This window comes from Colletotrichum spaethianum (assembly GCF_022836535.1).
Source record: "Colletotrichum spaethianum MAFF 239500 DNA, contig35, whole genome shotgun sequence".
Taxonomy (NCBI): domain Eukaryota; kingdom Fungi; phylum Ascomycota; class Sordariomycetes; order Glomerellales; family Glomerellaceae; genus Colletotrichum; species Colletotrichum spaethianum.
This window is the reverse complement of record NW_026054805.1, coordinates 26,771-50,534: the sequence shown is the minus strand read 5'-3', so window position 1 is coordinate 50,534 and position 23,764 is coordinate 26,771. Positions and strand designations below refer to the sequence as shown.

Here is a 23,764-nt window from a genome sequence, read left to right as displayed (position 1 = left end):
TACCTCCCGTAACTCACGGTCGGGCTCGAGTCACGGCGCGGGGGGCACCGGTGCTAAGCCGTTGCCAAGCCGAGCGCAACTTAGAGGATAGGGCACTACTCTGAGACGGAAACCTTGATCGGTTATCGCAAGCCTCTCGACGCTTTGATGCATTTAGGCTAGGCAACGACCTGAACCATAGAGTGTGCAGTACTAACCTAGCCCAGCGCAAGAAAGGTGTGGACATCATGGTTGCGATGTCATCACAGCATGGGAAAATAGGACAGTGTGTTGCTCCGTAACTTAACGTGGCTACAATTGATACCGACCCGTCTTATCCCAAGCCGTCTTAATACTGCACATGTATCTCTGCAAGCCTGACAATAAGATATTGATGGTAATGAGCGGCTAACGCACTACCAGGTCGTCGCAGGAAGGCTTAAGGCAAACCTGTGTACGTGATTTCAGTAGGTTTACCGACACCTGTTTATCGCTAAGATGTAGTCTTACAGCAGTACTAGGCTGTTCTCCAATGGCTTGTCTCTTGATCTGCCAGCACAAAACCCTTGACATTTTTCTTCTAACGCCGGAAGGTGGGTGGAGACCCCAGCGGGCATCGAAGTTGCCTACCACAGACCGAGTTGCACAGGCGGCCTGCATAAATGCCTTTTGTCTTGCCCAATCGCCTCCAGAGCTCGCCGACCATTCTCAACCCATGTCGATCACATCGGTGCTCTTGGCACACTCCTTGGACCAAGAGCACTCCGTCCCTAGCATGCAGACAAGTGCAGTGGATTCTGTATGAGCCACTAAGATGATACTAGCTTGGCATCACCATAACCCCAATTAAGTGTTATCCTTCACCCATTCATTCTAGGGCTTAGTTGCATTGCTCTCGTGTAGCTGCGATATGGAAAAGGTCGCTCACATCAGTACCCCTCACTTCCCTTATTGTCAAACAACTCAACGCAAACAACTCAACGCAAACATCCATTCGCAAGTGATGACTACCAAAATTCTTCTTGCTTTTTGTCAGCTGCCTGCAAGCACACATTTCACTGCCGTCTGTGTTTTATTCTGTCAGCCGTCCAGGTGCTGATTAAGCTTTTCATTGTAGTTGTGAGCAAGCGCTGATGGAGCGGACGCAGCACCTTAGGCCGACGTTACCATCCATAACCAGTCGTGATTGTCAACCAGGTGGATCAGACCAACCTCCACATAGACATAGGTGAGTACGCAAGAGAGAGCATGGCTCGTCGAGTCGTTCTCCGTCGTCAGGCTTCGTGCAGGCAGCAGACATACCGCGCACGCATTGATAAGCCGAAAGAACAGAATTGGCATTTATCGATAAACAGTAAGCATCACACTCATTCATCCAATCAAATTTGGACTGATGGTCTAACCAGCAAGAGGTAGCACAGCCCTGCACGGTGCTGATTATTGGAGGACCCGTTCCGTAGTGCAGCTTGCTGCCCATGTGACACCACGCATCTTGACCCCGCGATGGAATGCTGGCTGGCTGCAACAACATCTTTCTCTACCATCGACAGGACGAGCAAAAGACTTGCAGTCTCTACCTGTTGCCTGAGACAACGGTGTCGGTCGGCTGGATTCTTATCCTGGTCAGAGCAGTGGCTTCCCTTTATCTTTGGCTCTATAGCACCGCATACTCTCAGTTAACGACACCACAGTAGCGGCGAAAACGCACGATGGGAAGTTTGAAGAGGCGGTGCTCAAGACAGCGTTAGATTAATGGTCATAGTTTCTGCGTCTATTTGTGATAATTCTTCCCAAAAATGCAGACTGCAGGACTACTGCGGCGTGGATGATGATTTACAAAGAAGAAACAGCGCTCTGTGGGATGGCTATGCAACTGCACCGTGTGGAGGTTCTGGCTATCGATAGACGTCAAAGTAAACAGTCTGTAGCTCAAGTTGAGGTGCAGCTTCGCCGAGTTGGTGCTGCCCAAAATACTGCCCGAGAATTCACTGAGCCTTTCGAGCCTCAATTCTTTCCAACCTTGCCCTGTTGTACTGCAGTGTAGGCACCCAATTACCGGGGAGAATTAGAGAGGCTAAGTGCTGACCGAAAAGCACAGGCAGCCCGCGCACGTGCCCATCACCTCGTTGAATCACCAAAAGAGCATGCCGTCCATCTTTAGTCCTTACCAATTATATAGGCGCCCTTGGCACCCGCTGTGGACCACTCGCACCCCAACCCCATTCTGCAGGCAAGATGCAGCCGTCTTATCGCTACGTTGCGTGGCAGTCTCGTTCCCAGCTTGGTGCACAAAGCCACGTGGTTTGGCTTGGCTTGGCCGTCATCGCCAGCGTTGGTTAAATGCAGGCTGTGCTTGTAGCATGCACAGAGCAGCGGCAATAGTCCTAAGTAACCGGGACGGCCCACTGGGACGGCCCTAATCCTTCGTTCATCCGACATGCCGCTTAACTCAACCACCCTGCTTCCCACGCAACCCCGCATACCACGCAGCCCCAAACCCCCATCAATATCACCATACCCATCAACAACATCCATTATTCCTCATCCCTACCACCTACCCAGATGCAACTTTCTGCTTCACTAGATAATTCAGATCCACTGGATTCACTTGTGCTACTCTCTGCTTCGCCAGCAGCAATTTGCGCCCGTCGGATATCCTCGATATTAGCGAACGTCGTGTTAGGGTCCGTCTGGACCCTTTTTCTCCTGCCTTGTTGCTGACTATCCGTCTGGGCCTGGAATGCCTGGGCCTGACGCTCTAGGACTGTCAGTCTATAGGCCTGTTGGTCCCAGCCTTTTTGGACCTTTCTAAATAGGTGGCGTTGAGTATAGATTTCTTGGGTATCTTGTGTAAGCTGGTTGAATAGGTGCAGCTGACGCTGAAGATCAGTAGACTTACGCGGGGTTAACCATGGGACTATAGATACAGCTTCATCCCACTGCTGACTTCCTGACTGCCCAGCTGTCTGGCCGTCTAGCTATCTGGCTGGCTAGCTGGCTGATGCCTTAGACACGAAAGGGCTAGATAAAGGTTGCGCTACATCAACTAGCCATAACCCAGTGTGTTTCCAGCCACTTTTAATAACCTAGATAATCAAGGCGTCTAGACGTGCCCTTCTATAATAGTCTATAAAGTTCCTCTTACCTATTACAGTTAAATTGCTTTATATATCTAGGTACCTTAGATACTTCTTATAGGCTGCCTTAAGAGGTCAGAATACTGACTGATCTAGAGGCTAGAGGACGTGTAATGTGTGCAGTGGCAGAAACAGGAGGTGTATATGGTTCTGGAAGCATTGCCACAGAAAGTCTGTTGTTATATGGCTGTGATAGGCGTCTAGAACTAGTAGTCTAGTATCTGAAGGGTCCTCTGGGACAGTCTAAGGGATAAAGACCTTTTCTAGCCATTCTAGGGCATTCTGATCAGTTGTCTAGCTGTTCTCTGTTGCTATGAATTTCCAGCTAGCATAAGGTTAAAGATCTAGAGGAAACTACTGTTGCTAGACTGACTTACCCTTATACATAACAAGAGGCGGAAGTGCGCGTCCTCTGGCAGAGACGCACTCGATCAGAGATACCCATACCCGCGATCCAGGCTGTTTTTTCTGGATATACTTGGTCTCTGACGATCCTAGTACTAGCCCATTGCTTCCTTTGCCCTCGAGGATACCAGTCTCATCCATGTTCCATCTATTAGCTGGCTTAATAGGCAGGATTACTGGCAGATCAAGGCGATGAAACCATTCCTGGATAATGTCAGCAGTTGCCCCATTAATTCGCCTAGCGTCAATTGCCCTGCATCGCTGGGTTCTGATAGATGGGTTTCTGCGAAGAAATCGCTGCATCCACTTCCTCCCAAGTGGTCGCTGCCCATCGCCCAGCATACGCTCAGCCAGCCCTTTGACTTGCTGATGGCAAAACGCAGAGCCTAGGGCAGCCTGCTTAGATATCCACTCAGCAAGTAGACCTTCCTGGTTCTGAGATAACCGCTGCAGTCTACCAAAGGCAGTATTTCTAGACTGGGTACCATGGAGACGTTGTCGTACAGTCGCCTCTGGGATGCCCCATTTGCGACCTGCCCCGCGGATACTAAGCCCGTCAGCAATATCCCAAAGTGCCCGCTGCAGCTCATGTTCACTATACTGCTTCATCTTATAGTAAAAAAGATATCCTCAAAAAATGGCGTTGTTTGGGGTAGAATAGAAGATGTTGTGATAGTTAGAAAAGAGGAGTAGGTTTTATGGTGACGCGTTGTTGGGCTGCGTGGTATGCGGGGTTGCGTGGGAAGCAGGGTGGTTGAGTTACCGCTTTTCCCTTCGATGCCGTCGGCCTCAGTTACTTACATACTCCAAGAACTATTTCTATGAGCTTCAGCCATCCTCTAGGGATCTTTTTCGCGTTGGGCACATAATGATTTCTTCTCATGGCACTGCCTCTATAATCCGAGGGGCTTTCTGGACCACCAGCGTTGCCGTCGTGCTTGTTGCTTTGTACCCTGTTGCCATCAAAGTACAACGTCGTAGACAAAGCTTGCGCCCAGATGGAATCGAGGTTGTTCACAATCCTTCAAACGCCAATTTTGAGTGAGAAGGATCCGCGTCCTTAACATGTGGTTTTCACACCGCTGACGTTCTTCACAGAATTGTTGCTGTCCATGGCCTAGGTGCGCATCCCGAGCACACCTGGGAGGGCAAACCCACTAGCCAGGACCATACAAAGTCTCACCTACTCCGAAATTTACTACCACCCGACTTCCCAACCGCTAGAATCCTGAGCTTTTCTTACAACTCCGACTGGCTAGTCGATGCGCTCGAGAAGACAGCTCAACAAATCGGCCAGGGACTGGTGAATGGACTTGCGGCCCACCGAGGCAAAGAAAAACAAGTAGGAAGTGTGTGCCCTCCATCAAACCTCGCTGACACCTGCAGCGCCTTCCCATCATCTTCATAGGGCACAGCTTCGGCGGCATCGTTATAAAAGAGGTACGGTCCCTGCGATACACCATGCTTTCCAGCGTCTAATGTCTTTACTAAAGGCTCTTTGTGTCGCCGAACCGCATATGACAATCCGCGATGACACATGCGGCATCATTTTTCTTGGCACTCCCCATCAGGGCTCGTCACTGTCAACTGCAGGAGCTCTCGTGGCCAAGTTGACTGGGTTCCTCGGCTCGAACACTACGCTGCTTCTCGCGCTGCGAAGCCGCGGAAGCCAGCTTTTAATTCTGGAACGTCGGTTTCGGCGTCTCGTCAGCGACCAGAAACGAGACTTTGTATCGAGGATCATGTCATTTTGTGAGACAAAGCCTACATTCATGCTTGGATGGTTATCTGTCGGCCTCGTACGTACGGCCCCTAAGCTTTTAAGTTATCTTCTGACCATGGCTTAGGTTGTTGATCAATCCTCGGCCATGGGCTACGCAGCAAAGCCTATCGACATAGACACCGACCATTCTGGGTTAAACAAGTTCAGCAATCATGAAGACCCTGGGTACCGTGCAATCAAAAAGGCCATAGAGGAGCTCAGAGAACCGTCTCTCATCGAGCAAGCTGATGCCTACATACGCAAAGAGCACTGTACCGAGGAGAAGCTCGAGATTGAGCGGCTTTCCGGGGATCCTTTGCGAATGGACCAATGCTATATCAATCTTGCGCTTGTGGAGCTGCAACGGGCAGACAGCTCGGAGCGCAGATCTGAAGAGCCAGCGCTACAGTCTTCACCATTCTCCCTGTCTGATCGGCTGAAAATTGGAACTCCGCACAAGGACCTCCAGGTAGAGCTAGCGAAGCTCTTCGCGTCGCGCAAACTGCCCGACGGCCGCACGAAAGAGCCGAGAAGAATACTGATTCGAGGCCGTGCTGGAGTTGGGAAGACCACCCTATGCAAGAAGATTGTCCACAGCTACATCCACGAAAGCATGTGGCGAGGCTTGTTTCGTCGCGTGGTCTGGATACGACTGCGGGAACTAAAGGGTTTGTCTGACAGGGAATATAACCTTGGTGGAATATTCGAGCATGTCTTCTTTCGGCAACACGCAGGCGACGATTGTCTCCACACTGAGTTGTCGAAGCATTTGGAGAGCACGAATTCACAGGACACCCTCTTTCTTCTAGACGGTCTGGACGAGGTCACTGAACTTGTCATGGAGCATAAACACGGAAAGCCTCATTCGGGGCACAAGTTCCTCATAGGACTGTTGAACAGACCCAACGTCATCATCACGACTCGGCCGCATACCACACTCCCCTCTCAATTTCAACGGCCTGATCTCGAGCTGGACACCATCGGTTTCTACCCAGACCAAGTACAGAAATATATCGAAACAGTCATGAAGAAAAATCCCACGAATGCTAAGGCTATCCAGTCGTACCTTCAGAAGAATCGCTTTATGCAGAGCCTCGTCCGAATTCCGATTCAGCTGGACGCACTCTGCTACACATGGAACCCCACCTCCAAGGCTATCCGGGAGACAATGACTGCCGTCTACGAAGACATCACACAACAGCTGTGGAGCAAGGACATCGAGCGACTCGAAAAGTCATCAATGGTCGGACTTAGGAATCCGGCGGAAACAAAGAATGCCGTCTTAGGCGAAATCGGGATTCTTGAATACATGGCCTTCAGTGGGATATGCAGCAACATCATCGAGTTCCAGCCGGTTCATCGTAATGCTCTATACCAGCATGTCAAGCAGCATAACCCTAAGTGGACTCTCGATGAGACATTTGGACGTCTATCATTCCTACGAACATCCGATCCCTCGGCACAACATTCTCACCAGAGTTTCCACTTCATACATCTCACTTTCCACGAGTTCTTTGCAGCGAAATATTTTGTACAAAGATGGAAGGATGGCAACAACCTCAAATACATAGACTTCAGCCTCAGGGACACTGGACATTCAAAGGACATTTCTCCTATCACTTTCCTTCAACAACACAAGTATAGCGCACGTTACGACATCTTCTGGCGCTTCGTTGCTGGACTGTTGGATAACGAAGGGAAAGACGAGTCAACTCGCTTCTTCGAGGCAATTGAGCGAAAGCCGGTCGACCTCCTGGGGCCCACGCACCAGCGGCTGGTCATGCATTGCTTGAGCGAGGCTGTTTCCTTGCCAGCCGGGATTCGGTCGAATAGGGAGAAACGACTGAAGGAATGGGTTCTATTCGAAATCGACTTCAAAAAATCATCAACCTTCACGAGTGAATCAGAGCTTCCAGACGAAGTTCTGCAAGGTGCCTTATCCGCTTCTCGAAACAAACGCGCCATTTTAGACAGTCTGCAATACTCTGGGAGATATATGTCAGAGACAACCATGACTGCCCTTGTGGAACTCTTCAAGGACGAGGACGGCTACGTACGATATTCCGCCGCTTCAGCTCTAGGCAAGCAGTCGACCCTTTCAGAGACGACGATGACTGCTCTTGTGGAACTCCTGAAGGACAAGGACCGCTACGTACGAACATCTGCCGCTAGAGCTCTAAGCAAGCAGTCGACCCTTTCAGAGAAGACGATAACTGCTCTTATGGAACTCTTCAAGGACGAGCACAGCCACGTACGAGAGTCCGCCGCTGAAGCACTAGGCAACCAGTCGACCGTTTCAGAGAAGACGATAACTGCTCTTATGGAACTCTTCAAGGACGAGCACAGCCACGTACGAGAGTCCGCCGCTGAAGCACTAGGCAACCAGTCGACCCTTTCAGAGACGACGATGACTGCTCTTGTGGAACTCCTGAAGGACAAGGACCGCTACGTACGAACATCTGCCGCTAGAGCTCTAGGCAAGCAGTCGACCGTTTCAGAGAAGACGATAACTGCTCTTATGGAACTCTTCAAGGACGAGCACAGCCACGTACGAGAGTCCGCCGCCAAAGCACTAGGCAACCAGTCGACCCTTTCAGAGACGACGATGACTGCTCTTATGGAACTCTTCAAGGATGAGGACGGCTACGTACGATATTCCGCCGCTTCAGCTCTAGGCAAGCAGTCGACCCTTTCAGAGACAACGATGACTGCCCTTGTGGAACTCTTCAAGGACGAGTGCAGCGGCGTACGAGAGTCCGCCGCCAAAGCTCTAGGCAACCAGTCGAACCTTTTAGAGACGACGACGACTGCTCTTGTGGAACTCTTGAAGGACGAGGACAGCGAAGTACAAGAGTCCGCCGCTGAAGCTCTAGGCAACCAGTCGACCCTTTCAGAGACGACGACGACTGCCCTTGTGGAACTCTTGAAGGACGAGGACAGCGACGTAAGAAGGTCCACCGCTGAAGCTCTAGGCACCCAATCCAACTTGATGGACAAGGTCCTGGACGCCTTAGGCCTAGTAATCCGATCCGAATCACAAGGCGACACCCAAGCTTCTGTTTTTTGCTATCCTCAACATATAGAATCTCTTTATGAGAGTTGTCTGCGGCGTAGTTTCCAAGAACAATTCAGTTTGTGCATCGACGATACCCTTTGCCTCGTTAACCAACCGTCCGGACTCCGAACTGCTAGTCTCAGAGACAGCAGTCAGGTGCAGACTGCCGTTCAGAATGGACGACGTAAATTGAGGAACATTGGTAGATACAGCCTATGGGAAACTTTTGAGGGAGAAGATGCTTAATAACTACTTCAAGTTCAATCACAATGGTCTCCTACTACAGCAGGTGGTTAAAGTAGGAGGGTAGTGGAGTTTTTGAAAAACACGTAAGGCTAAAACAAGTATATAGGCTTTAATCCGCTATATTCTTATTTAGGAAATTTTAGGACGCTTTCCCATTTTCTATTTGCTCTTTCTTGTTTAAAGCTGTAACAGCAGAGACTTAGTGTAAAAGGTTCAAACTAGTTGCAGTCGAGAACGCATCAAAGTCGTAGCCATCGTTTCTGCTAGTACCACTATTAAAAGACTTCTCAGGAACTGTAAAATATAAGAATACTACGACGTGGATGATGCTTAAGGCCTCAAAAGCAGACGTCCGCAGTATACAAGATCATGCCTCTATCGCATCGCTTGACGGTGACATCGGAGAGGTAGCCAAAGCAGATGTTGTGTAGCTTTCAATTGACCAGCCCGTACCAGCGTGGCAGCAAACCACGGAGTTTCAGGCTCTTACCAAAATGGCCCCATACAGAGAAGAAACAGCGCTCTCCAAGATGGCCGTACAAGGCATCCGGTATAGGCGAACCAGCATGGTGTATTCAATCACCAAGAGAGCCCAGCCGGTTTTTTAGCATAACACCATCGATAGAAGTCAGAGTAACAGCCCGTAGCCCAAGCCGAGGCATAGCATCACCGACTTGGCGCTGCCTAAACACTGTTCAACTTTTTACCGACCCTTAATCCTTTCCAACCTCACCCTACTATACTGTAGTGTAGCCACCCAATTACCGATGAACATGTAGCAGAACACAACCATGACCAGACCTGCAGCGGCCAGAGGCCCCACGACGGAGAAGATGGTAAAGCCGTACGAGGCCGACTGGAAGGCTTGATTGCCCTGGAGAACCTCCGTCGCGAGGCCAACCTGCATCGCCGTCAGCACAACAGCGATGTAAACGGTCGAGCTGGCCAGCCAGGTGAAGTTGTCCTGGAAGAACGAGCCGTACTGGTTCCAGCGAGACTCGTAGCCGCGGAGCGGGGTCTTCCAGAAGAAGTAGATCTTGTTGAGCCGGCTGAGGCGGAGCTCCCCGTAGTAAAAGCGGGGGTCAATCCAGGGGTAGATGGGCGAGGTCCCCAGAAATTGCCGCATGGCCGTCCGCCACGCCGACCACTGTACCTCTTCGGGAATAAGGTGCGTCGCCTTGGCAATATGAAAGTCGCTCTCATGTGCTATGAGGGCCGCGTACGAGAAGAGGAAGCCAAGCGCGCGTTCCCGCCGGCCGCTACATCTACATGAGTTTGTGTTGGGGACTAGCACTGTGTGACAACGGAGGAATCTCTCCCAGAAGCGCGGCTCGAGGAAGAAGCGCGGAAGAGGCTTGATGAAGATGCGTCCGGTCGTCCACACCAGGTGCAGGTCCAGCTTCTCGGTGATCGCGATCTCGCGGTTGAGCAGGCGCTGCTGGTGGAGCGCACGGGGTGGCATGGGCCGACCCACCATCCACAGCCAGTCGTGGATTGCAGCCAGTCGGCGGAGGTCGACCTCCTCGTCAATCCAGTCGTGGATATCGGCCAGCCGGCGCATGTCGACCTCAACATCGGCGCGATCGCGGATGGGAGAAAGAGCAGGGGCTACCACATCATCCTCCGTCGTCCGTCTGGATGCAGGCAAAAGAGACGTGAGATCGTGCTCACCGCCTTGTGACGCTTGAGTCCCTTGCGCGATGTCGTTTTTTAAGAGTTGCTGGGTGAAGGGAGGCCACTGTCGAGCTTAGTTAATATGCACGGATTCCCAGACAAAAGCCTGACAGAGAGCTTACTTGATTTGGTTGCGAAGCCATCGCGACGTTGGAACATTGTGTTGCCCGTGACTGGACGGCCTACGGCTGATGCTGGGCCTTTTTGTATTCCAGCCGTCATGATGCTACACATGTATCTCCCAGCTTGGCAATCCTATACTGACGATGAGGAGCAGCCAATCCCTTGCGCAACGAGCCGTCGCAAGCAGGCATCGAATGGGGCCGGTACATGGTCCCCGCACCTCTCATCGCCAAGATGTAGCCATCACAGCGGCCAGCAGTCTGTGCCTTAATGGCCTATCTCTCGAGCTACCAGGCATGAACCCGTGACATGTTTCTTCCAAGGTGGCTGGTAACCCCTCACGGGCATTGGAGGGGCGAGGTGCTAACCGAAAGTGTAGGCGGCCTGCATAGGTGCTTATTATCTTGCCCAATCATCTCCAGAGTTGCTGACCATCCCGCGTAGGCGCTCGCAGTATGCCCGAAGTACTCACGCTTCACCCTGGTCCATGGAAAAAGATGCAGCTGATCCCACTAGGCAAATCAGGCTGTGATAACAGCCCGGTCAACTAAGGTCGTAGAGGGACGCAGGCTACCCGCCGCGGGAGACTATTTCCAAACCTCGTTTCACCCACGACGGAATATCTTGAGTATCACACCTTCCATGGCTTATCGTGGCGACTCCGGAGGACTAGTTACCTTGTCACCATGGTAAGCATTCTCCCCTCGTTATTGGCCGTTCGCTGAAGTGTCTAGAACCAAAGAAATCGACAGGCCCTCGAGGTGGTCTACGAGAGCAAGACCGGCGCCCACGTTGAGTATGCTATTTGGCTGCGTACGGTGGTCCAGCTAACATCCGCAGCATCATCGCCGTCCATGGCCTCGGCGCCAACGTGGATTGGTCCTGGACGTGGAAAGATCCGAAAGACCCGAGCCGCCATGTCAAGTGGCTCCAGGATACGAATATGCTCCCGAGCGTCGTTCCTGAATCGCGGGTCGCGCTCTATAACTACGACTCCAGGTGGCACGCTGACGCACCCAGGACCCGTCTCCAGTTGTGCGGAGAGGATCTCATCCGTAGCATCCGAAATTTCCGGGAAGGGATCGCGGACCGACCAGTTGTCTTCGTTGGCCATAGCTTAGGCGGCAACGTCATTCAGCATGTGAGTGACCAGAGCGGCCGGTGGCCGACGAGCTGACACCAGCAGGGCCTCCTGTACGCCAAATCAGATGACGAGTTTCAGCATATCGTGACTTGGACGGCGGGCGTCATCTTCCTGGGCTCGCCGTTGAGGGGCTCCAAATTTCAGCCCGTGTCCCAAGCCCTGACATTACTTCTCCAGCCCGCTGGCTCCCACGACGGCATCGTCCGTGAGCTGGCACCCAATGATGCAGCCCTTCGAGACAAGTTACACGAATTCTGTCGGATGACGAACACACACTCTCTGCCTGTGTCTTGCTTCTTCGAAATGTACGAGGCTGACTACGGGAAACGTGTGCTGCGAGGGGTCATTAAAGGAATGGTATGCCAGGTCTCTATAACGTTAATTGAACAGTACACTCACACCAAACAGGTAGTCGACGAGATCTCCGCTTGCATCGATGGCGCCAATAGGATCGCGCTCCAAGCGGATCATTTTATGATGAATAAGTTCTCCAATCCTCACGATCGCTCCTTCGAAAGAGTGTCACAGGAGCTGCGAAGGATGTGTAAAGGGGCTCAAGCTGTTGTCCAGCAACGGATACGTGCGTAATCAAATTCGACGAGCTGGAATCCAGGAAGTATTCAAGAGCTGACATATCTACAGCAAATTCCGACCTTTCTGAGCAAGATACCAAGTTCCTCGCCGACCTGCGATCCACCGACCCCAGCGACGACAAGGCACGCATCGAGCGCACCAAGGGCGGCTTGCTGCGCGACTCATACCGCTGGATCCTTGATCACGACGACTTCCGCCGATGGCGCGAGGACGGCGACCAGAGCCGACTGCTCTGGATCAAGGGTGATCCCGGCAAGGGCAAGACAATGCTGCTCTGCGGCATCATCGACGAGCTGGAGAAGACGTCTGCAGGCACACGCACTCTGTCGTACTTCTTCTGCCAGGCGACCGATGTGCGCCTGAACAACGCGACGGCTGTGCTTCGCGGACTCATTTATCAGCTCCTCGATCAAGAGCCCTGCCTCATCGGGCACGTGCGAAAGAAGTACGACCACGCGGGCAAGCAGCTATTTAAAGACGCCAACAGCTGGGACGCCCTGTCCAAGATGCTGATTAGCATCCTGAAAGAACCTAGCCTGCGCCACACGTATCTAATTATCGACGCACTTGATGAGTGCGAGGCGGACCTCGACCAGCTTCTACATCTGATCGTCCAAGTGTCCACGTTATCCCGCGTAAAGCTGGTTGTGTCTAGTCGTAACTGGCCGGACATTGAGAATGCCCTGGGTGATGCAACACAGAAAATTCGGTTCTGTCTAGAGCTAAACCAAGAGTCGATCTCGGCTGCTGTTGACAAATACATACAGTACAAGGTAGACCAGCTAGTGCAACGGAAAAGGTACGACTGTAAAACACGGGATGTTGTTCAGCAGCACTTGGTTTCAAACGCAAACAACACTTTTCTCTGGGTAGCCTTGGTCTGTCAAGAGCTGGCGGATCCAAGGGTCCTAAAATGGCACATCCGCGCAAAGTTGCAGAAGTTTCCGCCAGGGCTTGATTCGCTGTACGCGCGGATGATGGACCGCGTTTTCAGCTCAGACGATGCAGACCTCTGCAGGCAGGTGCTCAGCCTTGTGTCAATTGCATACCGCCCGCTCAGCTTGACGGAGCTGGCGTCTCTTGCCGAGTCGCTTGAAGAATACGCTGATGATGTCAACGCTCTAGAGGAGATGATTGGTATCTGTGGGTCTTTACTGACTCTTCGGGAGGGGGTTGTCTACTTTGTGCATCAGTCGGCAAAGGACTTCCTGTTAAAGAACGAATCGAAGAGAATCTACCCACAAGGTGTAACACAGGAAAACCATACTATCGCCTCAAGGTCGATCCAGGTCATGTCGAGAACACTCCGACGCGATGTGTACGACCTACGCGCGCCCGGGTTCCCAATCGACCAAGTCAAGCCGCCCAAACCCGATCCACTAGCGCCAGTCCAGTATTCTTGCATCTACTGGGTCAACCATCTGGAGGTCAGGGATGCTGTTGGAAAGGAACAGCGCGGCAAAAGCCTTCAGGACAGCGAAACGGTCTATACATTCTTAGAGCAGCACTACCTTCACTGGCTGGAAGCGCTTAGTCTTCTCAGGAGCGTATCAGAAGGTATCCTTCAATTATCTAAGTTGGCACATCTAGCCCAGGTTCGTCTTAGATACAGTAGAAGCTACATAATAGTACTAATGCTCCGTAGGTGTCAACAGAAACATCTAAGCTAGCGCAGCTAGCTTGGGATGGACTCCGGTTTATTCGGACGCATAGAGCAGGCATAGAGAGTAGCCCTCTCCAGACGTATGCATCAGCACTCATATTCAGCCCAGTGCATAGCTTTACAAGGAAGCTGTTTCATCAGGAGGAGCCTACATGGATAGTCACAAAGCCTACTATGGAAGACAAGTGGAATGCATGTCTACAGACACTTGAAGGCCATAGTGGTAGCGTTGTCTCAGTAGCCTTCTCAGGAGATAGCACGCAGCTAGCGTCAGCGTCCTGGGACAGTACTATTAAGGTCTGGGATAACGCTACAGGCCAGTGTCTCCAGACACAGGAGGGCCATTGCTCCTCTGTTAACTCAGTGGCCTTTTTAGGCAATAGCACGCAGCTAGCGTCAGCATCTTGTGACGGTGTCGTTAAGGTCTGGGACAGCGCCACAGGTCAATGTCTCTGGACGCTTGAGGGCCATAGTGACTCCGTCAGCTCAGTGGTTTTCTCAGGCGATGGCAAGCAGCTGGCGTCAGCGACACACGACAGCTGCGTGCCATCGCAGGACAACACCATCAAGGTCTGGGACGGCGCTACGGGCCAATATCTCCGGACGCTCAAGGGCCATAGTGACCCCATAACCTCAGTGGCATTCTCAGGCGATAACACGCAGCTAGCGTCAGCATCGCGCGACCACACTGTCAAGGTCTGGGACAGCGTCACAGGCCAGTGTCTCCAGACGCTCAAGGGCCATCGCAGCACTGTTAGGTCAGTGGCCTTCTTGGGCAATAGCACGCAGCTGGCGTCAGCATCAAACGACAACACCGTCAAGGTCTGGGACAGCGCCACAGGCCAGTGTCTTCAAACGCTAGAGGGCCATAGCCGCTCTGTTACGTCAGTGACCTTCTCAGGCGATAGCACACAGCTGGCATCAGCGTCAGATGACTATACTGTCAAGGTCTGGGATAACACTGTAGGCCAGTGTCTCCAGACGCTTCAGCGTCATAGCGACTTCATTAGGTCAGTGGCCTTCTCAGGCGATGGCACGCAGTTGGCGTCGGCATCAAACGACCGCACCGTTAAGGTCTGGGACAGCGCCACAGGCCAGTGTCTCCAAACGCTAGAGGGCCATTGCAACCAGGTTAACTCAGTGGCCTTCTCAGGCGATGGTACGCAGCTAGCGTCAGCATCAAACGACCGCACCGTTAAGGTCTGGGAGGGCGCCACAGGCCAGTGTCTTCAAACGCTCGAGGGCCATAGCCGCTCTGTTACGTCAGTGACCTTCTCAGGCGATAGCACACAGCTGGCGTCAGCATCAAACGACAACACCGTCAAGGTCTGGGACAGCGCTACGGGCCAGTGTCTCTGGACGCTTAAGGGTCATAGTAACCCCGTAACCTCAGTGGCATTCACAGGCGATAGCACGCAGCTGGCTTCAGCATCTTGCGAAGGCATCATCAAGGTCTGGGACAGCGCCACGGGCCTGTGTCTCCAGACGCTAGAGGGCCACAGTCGTTGTGTCTACTCAGTGGTCTTCTCAGGCGATAGCACGCAGCTGGCTTCAGCATCTTGCGACGGCATCATCAAGGTCTGGGACAGCGCCACGATTCAGTGTCTCCGGACGCTTAATATCGGTCGATCGCTTCGATATATCTCCTTCTCAAAAACCGATTCGCATCTTCTCTACACGGAAATAGGTGTCATCGATCTAGAAAGGCCACCTACTTCTACTGTAAATACAACAGCATCACTACCGCTGACGAGTGCAATGGAAACGCCGCGTTTTCATAGCTATGCAATTAGTGGTGACGGGATGTGGATTACAAGGAACTCTGTAAACCTGTTGTGGCTGCCGCCAGAGTATCGGCCGACAGAGCACAGTGCGGTATCAGCTGTAGCAGGATCTACAGTAGGCATCGGCTATGCTTCAGGCCGTGTTTTGGTTTTTCGATTCTCAGAGGACGCGGCAGGTGCTTAACAGTCTTCCCCCCTCTCGTCTTTCTTCTCTTTCTTTCCCTGTTTCTTTTCTGCCTGCTTTAGCAACCTATCCTTTTTACCTTATCATAGTGTTACGACCCAAATCCGGTTGGTGACTAGTGCAGCCTGAGGTGAACCCCTGAAGCAACCAGCAGGGCAGCCAGACGATTGATTGATTGATTGATTATATCCTACTCAGTTTCAGCCGCTTTGTCAGCAGCTATGCCCGGATAGCGGGGTTTGGCCGACAGCCGACGCGCTCCGAGTGTTAATCCGTTGCGCCCCACTTCGCCAATGCAAAACATTGGCCAGCTGTTTCCAAATTTCCCGCTTTGCTTTCCAACCTCTATCTACATTTGGCTGGCACCCTCATGTAGTCTGCGGTTCTCTACTAATCTACATATATATCTAGGCTCTGTCGAGGTTTTATACCTCTTGCGATGGTTCTGTTTACCTACAGTCTCCCCCCAATGTTCAGCTTTGTCTGGGTTGCGACTCGATCCCATATTGCCCAAGGATCTCGGTCTGTTCTATGAACCTGATTGCCTTGGCGGCTGCTTTGCGCTCGTTCAGTATGACCCGGAGATTGTGTCGTCCTGGGAGGGCTCCTAGTTCCTGGCGTCGGAGTTGTCGATACTTGCGGCATTGCAGCAAGATGTGCGATACCGTTTGTCGTCCTTCCCGGCATGGGCAGTTGGCACTGGTGATGCCCGGCACTCTTCGGTTGAAGAGGAATTCCTGGAGTCCGATCTTTTCCGTGCGCATCTGGACCAGGAGCGCGCTCTGTCGTTTGCTGAGTCCTTCATGCGTCTGAAGGACCTTCCTTGTCGGTTTTGGCGTGAGGCGGAAAGACGTTCTTCCTCGCGTCTCAGCTTCCCATTCGGTTTGCCATTTTCGATGCGACTGCTTGTGTGACCAGGTCTTGACTGTGGACCTGAGCTTGAACAGAGCTCTTGGCTTGTCTGCCCTGACCCCCGTTTGTCCATCCTGCCTCCATCCTGTGGCTTCTTTCGCTGCGGCGTCTGCTGCTTCGTTGCCCTGAATGCCGATATGGGCGGGGACCCATCGGAGCTCGACGTCGAGTCCTTGTTCGCGGAGGGCTTGTGTCTTGTCTGCGATGATCTCGAGGAGATATGCGCCAGACTTCCCCTTCGGTTTGGCTGACGACCTGATTGCGGCTTGATTGTCGGTGTGGATAAAGACTTTGCTCCTGTGGTTTCCGTTTTCCTTGTCTGCCTGGGCCATTTCGAGGGCTAGAACGATCCCTTGCAACTCTCCCCCATAGACCGTCGATGTTGTGTCGTCGCCCATGTGTGTTCTTCGGGTTTGCTGTGTGGTTGTGCAGATTGCGGCGGCTCCGATTTGGCCATTGATGCCGCTGCCGTCTGTATAGATGTGGATCGCGTCGGTATTCTGTTCTAGACATCGTTGGTGTTCCTTTTCAGCCTGTTCTGCGCCTCCGACGATATGGATGCGCGGTCCCTGCCACCACGGGGGAGTCACGAATGGCGGTATGTGTTCAGGTTCTCCGCTGCTTGTGTCTGGGTTCTCAAGCAGTCGTTTTGTTATCGCTTGTCTCGGGCTCGCTCTTCTTCCTCTGCGCGCAGGGACTTCGGCCATGCCTACTCTGCTGATGGTGTCGATGTTGTGTTTCCATATCTGTTGTTCGACTGGCAAGAGATGCATCTCCACATCCAGCGCTGGGAACGAGGTTGCTCTGTACGCCCCGCTCATCGCCCTGGCCGCTCTGGCCTGGAGCCTGCTCACTCTGTAGAGTGTTCTTTTAGTATAGCCATTCTCCCCCCATCCGCTGTTCGACCACAGCGAGCACGCGTACATCATCTGTGGTATTGCGACTCCCTTGTAGATAGTTCTCATCTCTCTGGTTTTCACGCCCCATGTGGAGCTGCCTAGGCTGCCGAGTGCTGTGATGGTGTTGGTGACTTTGCGCTCTGTCTCGTCGATGTGTGGTTTCCACTTAAGGGGTGAGTCCATGATGAGGCCGAGGTATTTACAGGTCATTTTGGGCTTGACTTCTCCCCATTGGCTCTGGAGTGCTGTGTCTGTGTTGAATCTAGTTCTTGCTCGTGTGAAGTGGGTAAGCTGGAACTTCTCGGGTGCGAAGACGGACGCATGAGTGAGAGCCCATGACTCAGCCTTCCGAAGCGCTTCTTGCAGCTTTTGGCAGGTTTCCTCGGTGCTGTCCCCTATAGCGAGGATCGCTACGTCGTCAATGAAGCCAGTGGCCGTTGTGTCTTCGTCTTCATTACAGCTGTCTAAGAGATCTGCGTTGTAGAAGAGGTAGAGTATCGGCGACAGGGGTGATCCTTGGGGGATGCCGGTATTGATTCTGTAGGTTTCGGATCGAAATCCGTCCACTTGGATTTCTGTCTCTCGTGATCCGAGAAAGCTTGCGATCCAACGCACTAATGCTTCGTTTATCCTTCTCTTCCTCAAGTTATGCAGGAGTCGGCGGTGTGAGACATTGTCGAAGGCACCTGACACGTCTAGGAGGAGTAGGCTTGCCACCTTTCCTAAGCCCCAGGCCTTGTAAATCTGGTCTACTATTTGGTGTAGTGCATGCTCTGTGGACCGTTGTTTTCTACCTCCCATATGACTATCTGGTAGTAGCCCATGTGTTTCCGCGAGGTAGCTGAGTCTTTTTGCTATTATAGCGTCCATAATCTTGCCAACCGTGTTCAGGAGGGCTATCGGTCTGTATGCTTTAGGTACTGTATAGTTATCTTTGCCTGGCTTCCTTAACACCACTGTGGTAGACTTTCTGAAGTGTTGCGGGCAGTGTCCGATTCGGAGGCTTTGATTGAATATGCGAGTGAGGTGTGGCACGATCCATTGTCTCGCTATCTGAAGTGCCTTGTTGGTGATGCCGTCAGGGCCTGGGGCCTTCAGCGGCGCTGCTTCCTGAATGGCCTCTTCCACCTCGCTTTCTGATATTAACGGTAAGATGATCTGGTTGCTGTATGATGCGTTGTCGATATCTTCGAGGTTTGCCTCCGGAGGTGGGGGGAAGAAGGTTTCCTTGAATAGCGCCGCTTTCTCTCCAGAGGTGGTGGCGGTCTGAGTCGTGTTTGGTTTCTTGATTTCTGGCGTGACGGTCGGTGACTGATTTTGTCTATTCCGTGCCCATTTTGCGACTTTCCATAGCGATGCAGGAGACTCAGCTGCTGTTTCCACTGCCTCGCGGTGTGCTCGTTGCAGTGCTTTCCGTATGACACGGCCTTTTCTGTTTCTCGCCTCCTTATACGTTTCCCAGCTTTCTTCCGTCTGTTGCTCGCTGTGGGCAGCCAGACGATTCAAGTATGCAGGCCTGCGGCACGGGCCGGGTTCGGATTGGAAGAACTAAGGAAGGTCACGTGATGGATTAGTTGGATCACTGGTGATCCAATGTGATCCCCCAGCCAGGATAACTAACCAGCAAGACTGATCCCCCATCCAGGATCATGAGCGACGGGAACGATCCAAGGGAACTCGTTGGGATATAAGGACATTCATTCCAAGAAGATAGAAACCTTCCATAGCTCTTCAGCAATCAACTTCGTGATTCACTCTACCCTAAGTGACTCTTAGATTATCCTTCTGTTGTGAAGCTATACGAGCTACCTATGCCTTGAACGACTGATTGATCACCAGACGCCTACGACTAGTAAGAGTACCCACGAGACCTGACTTACTGTTATTGATTATCGACCTCAGCTATCTATTAGCAGAAAACACCACTATCGGATATCTGACCGTAACAACCGGCCTTCACTGCATTTTGGACCCGAACAGAGCCGTCGAAAGCATGCTTTGTTAGCTTGTAGGAATAGCAGTCACTGAGTCGCAGTTTTCCCTCTCGGTTTCGGCACACTTGAACATAGCACCACGCTGTTTCGCATGTGCTACGGATTTTGGGACCGTTATCATGGGCCACCTGTAACAAGTACTGGATCAAGAGCGAGGCCGTCTTGAAGCTGCTCCTCGATCGCTGCGTCCACACCGAAGCGGCGGACGGAGAAGGTCAGACGCCGTTATCATGGGCCGCCGTGAACGGGCACGAGGGCGTCTAGCGGCTGCTCTTTATAAGGGGCGCCTATACCGAGGCAGCGGATAAGGAGGGCCGGACGCCGCTATCGTGGGCCGCCAGAAATGGGCATATCTTATACTCAGTGAAGCTGTAGAAGTCGTTGTCTGTCACAGTAGATCGGATCCTCTGTTCGTTGCGGCTTGCCAGAAGGACGCTAGTGTTTGTTCCCGACATGGCATCCGCAACAGACCGAAAGAACGCCGTAAGCGAGGTATTTCCTATGTCCAAGGAGGTACACTCATCCAGTCCATCAGCTACGCAGAGGCAGCCAGGAACAATGTGGAGGAGCCGCTTGAAGGTCGCCAGGGTAGTGGGGCGCGCGACAACGGAATCGGAGTCTGCTTCCCACCTTTGACGGACGTATTCGAAAGCTTCATCGTGATGAGACACAATCTGAGAGACCCATGCTCGTATGATCGAGAAAGGATCATCACGGGTCTCGAGGTCAGAGGAGAAGAAGTAGTGAGCGACGGGCCTTTGGAGTGCAGAATACAGGTGCTCGACGATGCGGGCGCAGAGGATCGTTTTCCCGAATCCTGGCGGTCCGTTGATCCACAGCAGCTTCGCGTTTGTATCTTGTTGCATTCTGCGGGCTTTCTTCCTTTATTAGGCGGCCGGAAGCGCTGTTCGTAGGCAGCGGCGTGGCGCCTCGTAAGGCGGTTCGAGGTGGCGGGGTTTGTAGCCACAGTTGCCTTGGTCGTCGTTATCGAACTCTTGCATATGCATGCTGACAGTCATCACTTGCGAGGCGGGGCTAGACAGGGCTTGTGGGGCAGTGTCAAGAGACAATCAAATGCTCTCTGTTGGGTCGTGTTGGCGTCTCACGCCAGGTCAACCGAGACTAAGAGCCATGTATTTTTGAGGGCACTTGAAGTTGCGGGAGGTCGTCGCAACTTCCCTGACTGAGTGGCCTCGGTGGCCTCCCGTGCAGCCAAGGCGCTAGAAAGGCTGGCGAGTTTCCAGCCCACTGAGCGGGTTGCATACTACTTTACGACTGAAAACAATGCTTTTGCACGGCCAGACCCGTTTGTGCAAACACGCGCGGCCAAGATCTAACTCCGCTAGTGCATCTCGTGCGACTGGGAAGACTCGCTCGTTGGCCAATAGGGGACTGTCCCGCCTCCAAGACAGCTTCCCGTTTGCCGCCAGTGGACAATGTTTGCTTGTCTGGGCGTTTGCTCTCGGCCGCATCGCCTGCTGGTACCATTGGTGGTTGTTGCGACCAACGAGTGCCAATGCTGGATCCGTTATTAATGGTCCGTCAGTCCCTCGTCGCCTGTCACTCCATTCTCCGCTTTTTCGTTCCACAACGTCGAAACTTTTCAAACAGTTGGTTGTATTCATCACACAGACTATACGATGGCCTCAGACGCTGCGGGATTCGACCTCCACAAATTTGCCCGCGAACGCCTCGATGAAGCCAAGAGCAGTCTGCCATCGGATCAAGGACGTGGCTTCGCGATGAACGCAATCACTGTGCTCCTTTGTTTACTAGACCTGGTCGTTGCTGTAGCGGACTGGTGCATGGCAGATGATGTCAGAGAAGCCGCAGGAAAGGAGGTGGTGGACAAACTCTGGGAAAAGAATAAATTCTCTGATATGTCTGACCTGGTTTACCCAACGCAACACCAGGCGCTTTTAAGGTGAGGGCGCAACTTTTCTATGCTGCCCTTTCTGACGCATGACAGAGAGGTGCACAACCGACTCAAGACATTCTCCCGAGAGCTCCGGACGCTGGTAGAAATCAGACATCGCGAAATCAACAAGTTAACCTGAGAGAGGAAGCTGTAGTTTTGGGGTAAGCAGGTGGCAATGTGTCTGCTGACGCGCCTTTTTTCACTGGTATAAATAGTGATCGTTCATGGTTAAATACAAAGTGCAAATCACTGATAATGCACGTGGCGATTCCGTTTAGCACTCGCGCCAACAAGCTTGGATGTCAGTTGAGTTTGAGCGTTGATCGATGCTCAATGTCTCTAGTGCGAGGCTTTTGAATATGTGAAGCAGTATAGAGGCCGTTAGCGACAAAAGAGTGGTAGCAGCGACTCATTGGAACCAGCAGGTCAACTAGATGATGAATATTGTTGATTGTGAAGTTCGCCACATAGCGATCGCACGCGATGGAGTTAAGTGCTGCTGAACAGCATCCCGTGTTAAACTGTCGTAATTTTTGGAGCACTCTAGCTGGTCCACCTTATACGCAATGTATTTGCTAACAGCAGCTGAAATCGAGTCTTGGTTCAGTTCCTGCGAGAATCGGACCTTCTGCGTGGCATCAGCTAGGGCGTCCTCGATATTCGGCCATATGCGGCTGGATACAATCAGCTTCGCGCGGGATGACGAGGATAATTGGACGATCAGGTGTAGAAGCTGGTCGAGGTCCGTCTCGCACTCGTCAAGTGCGTCAATAACAAGGTATTTGTTTTATAGGCTTGGTTCCTCCAGGATGCTAATAAGCATCTTGGATAGAGTGTCCCAGCTGTTCGCGTCTTCAAACAGCTTCTTGCCCGCGTGGTCGTATTTCTTTCGTACGCGCCCGATAAGAGAGGGCTCTTGATCGAGGAGCTGATAGATGAGGCCGCGAAGCACGGCCCTCGCATTATTCAGACACGCATCGGTCGCTTGGCAGAAGAAATAGGATAGCGTAGAAGTACCTGCAGGCAGCCTCTCCAGCTCATCGACGGTGCCGCACAGCAGCATGGTCTTGCCCTTGCCGGGTTTGCCCTTGCCGGGTTCGCCCTTGATCCAGAGCAGCCGGCTTTGGTCATCGTCGCGCCATCTGTGGAAGTCGTCGTGGTCGAGGACCCAGCGGTAGAAGTCTCGCAACAGGCCACCTTTTATTCGCTCGATGCGCGACTTGTCGTCGCGAGGGTCGGTGATCGTAGGTTAGCGAGGAATTAATGTGGGCCTGATGATGAAGCCATCGTGACCTCGAAATTACAGCGAGGGAGATGCCGCGAAGGAGATTTAATTATATTTTCTTTCCACCTACAAATATCGTGTAGTTTTGCAATTGCAAGTTCCACCTGTTCAGCACTGTGGCATTAATCTATGCCTCCTTATTCCAGGCCTTGGCGCTGGAGAAGCTCGTCAACACTGGTCCTCTTGGAGACGGTGAGAAGCATTTTTCTAACTAATGCTGCCAGCGGCGCATGCTGAAGGCCGTTTGAACTTCGGGATGCTTTTTCTACAATTCCCAGCCACTGAAACATGGTGTCCCAAGCTGCGTTCCTTGCCCCCCTTTCCGCACATCCGCAATCATCCAGTTCAGTCGGGGCCGCAAATCTGGGAGGGGATTTTTCTGAGGATAAAGAGCATCACAACTCCCAAGGCGAAGACATCGCCAGGGGCCCCTCGCTTACCGTTAATGGCGTGTTGGGGGTGGGGGGTGTACCACGGCGAACCACCAACGTGTACGGCACTATCCTTCAACCCGGACGATAGGCCGAAGTCGATGAGAACAGCACCGCGAGTGTGGCTGAACGTGATGTTTGCTGGCTTGATGTCGTTGTGCACAATGCCCTGGCTGTGGAAATAGGATATCGCAGAGGACATATCAGCCAGGATTCGCTTAGCCTCACCGACGCCCAGGGTGCAGTTCCCCAGATGCAGGCGGTAAGAGGCTAGATTCGGCCTTGATGGAAGTTCCGCCTACCTCCTGAGGACCTGTTTACCTCACTTCACGACCGCTTCAACTTGCTACGCTGAAGGATGAACGTATCAGCGAGATGAACGACGCATAGGACGAGATAAGCTGTCTGATTGGGGGAACATCAGCGATTTGGTCTTGCCCCCGCCTTGGAGGGCATGAGCAAGACGACAGTACTCCAAAAGCCTGCTCGGCATCCCGATGGACTGCCTTCCTGCGTCTGTCGGAGCATGTCGTTTGATCATCTGGTAATGTGGCACGACCGGGGAGATTGATGAG

The 23,764-nt window shown here is 52.5% G+C and overlaps 6 protein-coding genes across 6 annotated transcripts; 2 read left to right on the top strand and 4 right to left on the bottom strand.

The window, feature by feature from the left end:
- Positions 1–5,389: 5,389 nt before the first annotated feature.
- On the top strand, positions 5,390–8,366 carry ColSpa_10355 (protein phosphatase PP2A regulatory subunit A; the record flags this gene model as incomplete). Its single annotated transcript, XM_049276567.1, has 2 exons — positions 5,390–8,302; positions 8,325–8,366. 2 exons carry the CDS (start codon positions 5,390–5,392, stop codon positions 8,364–8,366), a joined length of 2,955 nt encoding a protein of 984 aa, XP_049132524.1.
- Positions 8,367–9,287: 921 nt separating this feature from the next.
- ColSpa_10354 (uncharacterized protein) lies at positions 9,288–10,145 on the bottom strand (the record flags this gene model as incomplete). Its single annotated transcript, XM_049276566.1, has 1 exon — positions 9,288–10,145. The coding sequence occupies one exon, from the start codon at positions 10,143–10,145 to the stop codon at positions 9,288–9,290; it is 858 nt and encodes a 285-aa protein (XP_049132523.1).
- An 878-nt stretch (positions 10,146–11,023) lies between these two features.
- ColSpa_10353 (vegetative incompatibility protein HET-E-1) lies at positions 11,024–15,750 on the top strand (the record flags this gene model as incomplete). The annotated part of the gene is made up of 6 exons (XM_049276565.1): positions 11,024–11,070; positions 11,222–11,522; positions 11,568–11,882; positions 11,934–12,105; positions 12,168–13,714; positions 13,765–15,750. 6 exons carry the CDS (start codon positions 11,024–11,026, stop codon positions 15,748–15,750), a joined length of 4,368 nt encoding a protein of 1,455 aa, XP_049132522.1.
- Positions 15,751–19,842: 4,092 nt separating this feature from the next.
- On the bottom strand, positions 19,843–20,421 carry ColSpa_10352 (vegetative incompatibility protein HET-E-1; the record flags this gene model as incomplete). Its single annotated transcript, XM_049276564.1, has 1 exon — positions 19,843–20,421. The coding sequence occupies one exon, from the start codon at positions 20,419–20,421 to the stop codon at positions 19,843–19,845; it is 579 nt and encodes a 192-aa protein (XP_049132521.1).
- Positions 20,422–22,260: 1,839 nt separating this feature from the next.
- On the bottom strand, positions 22,261–22,536 carry ColSpa_10351 (vegetative incompatibility protein HET-E-1; the record flags this gene model as incomplete). Its single annotated transcript, XM_049276563.1, has 1 exon — positions 22,261–22,536. One exon carries the CDS (start codon positions 22,534–22,536, stop codon positions 22,261–22,263), a length of 276 nt encoding a protein of 91 aa, XP_049132520.1.
- Positions 22,537–23,103: 567 nt separating this feature from the next.
- Positions 23,104–23,391, bottom strand: ColSpa_10350 (putative serine/threonine-protein kinase PkwA; the record flags this gene model as incomplete). The annotated part of the gene is made up of 1 exon (XM_049276562.1): positions 23,104–23,391. The coding sequence occupies one exon, from the start codon at positions 23,389–23,391 to the stop codon at positions 23,104–23,106; it is 288 nt and encodes a 95-aa protein (XP_049132519.1).
- Between the last annotated feature and the right edge of the window lie 373 nt (positions 23,392–23,764).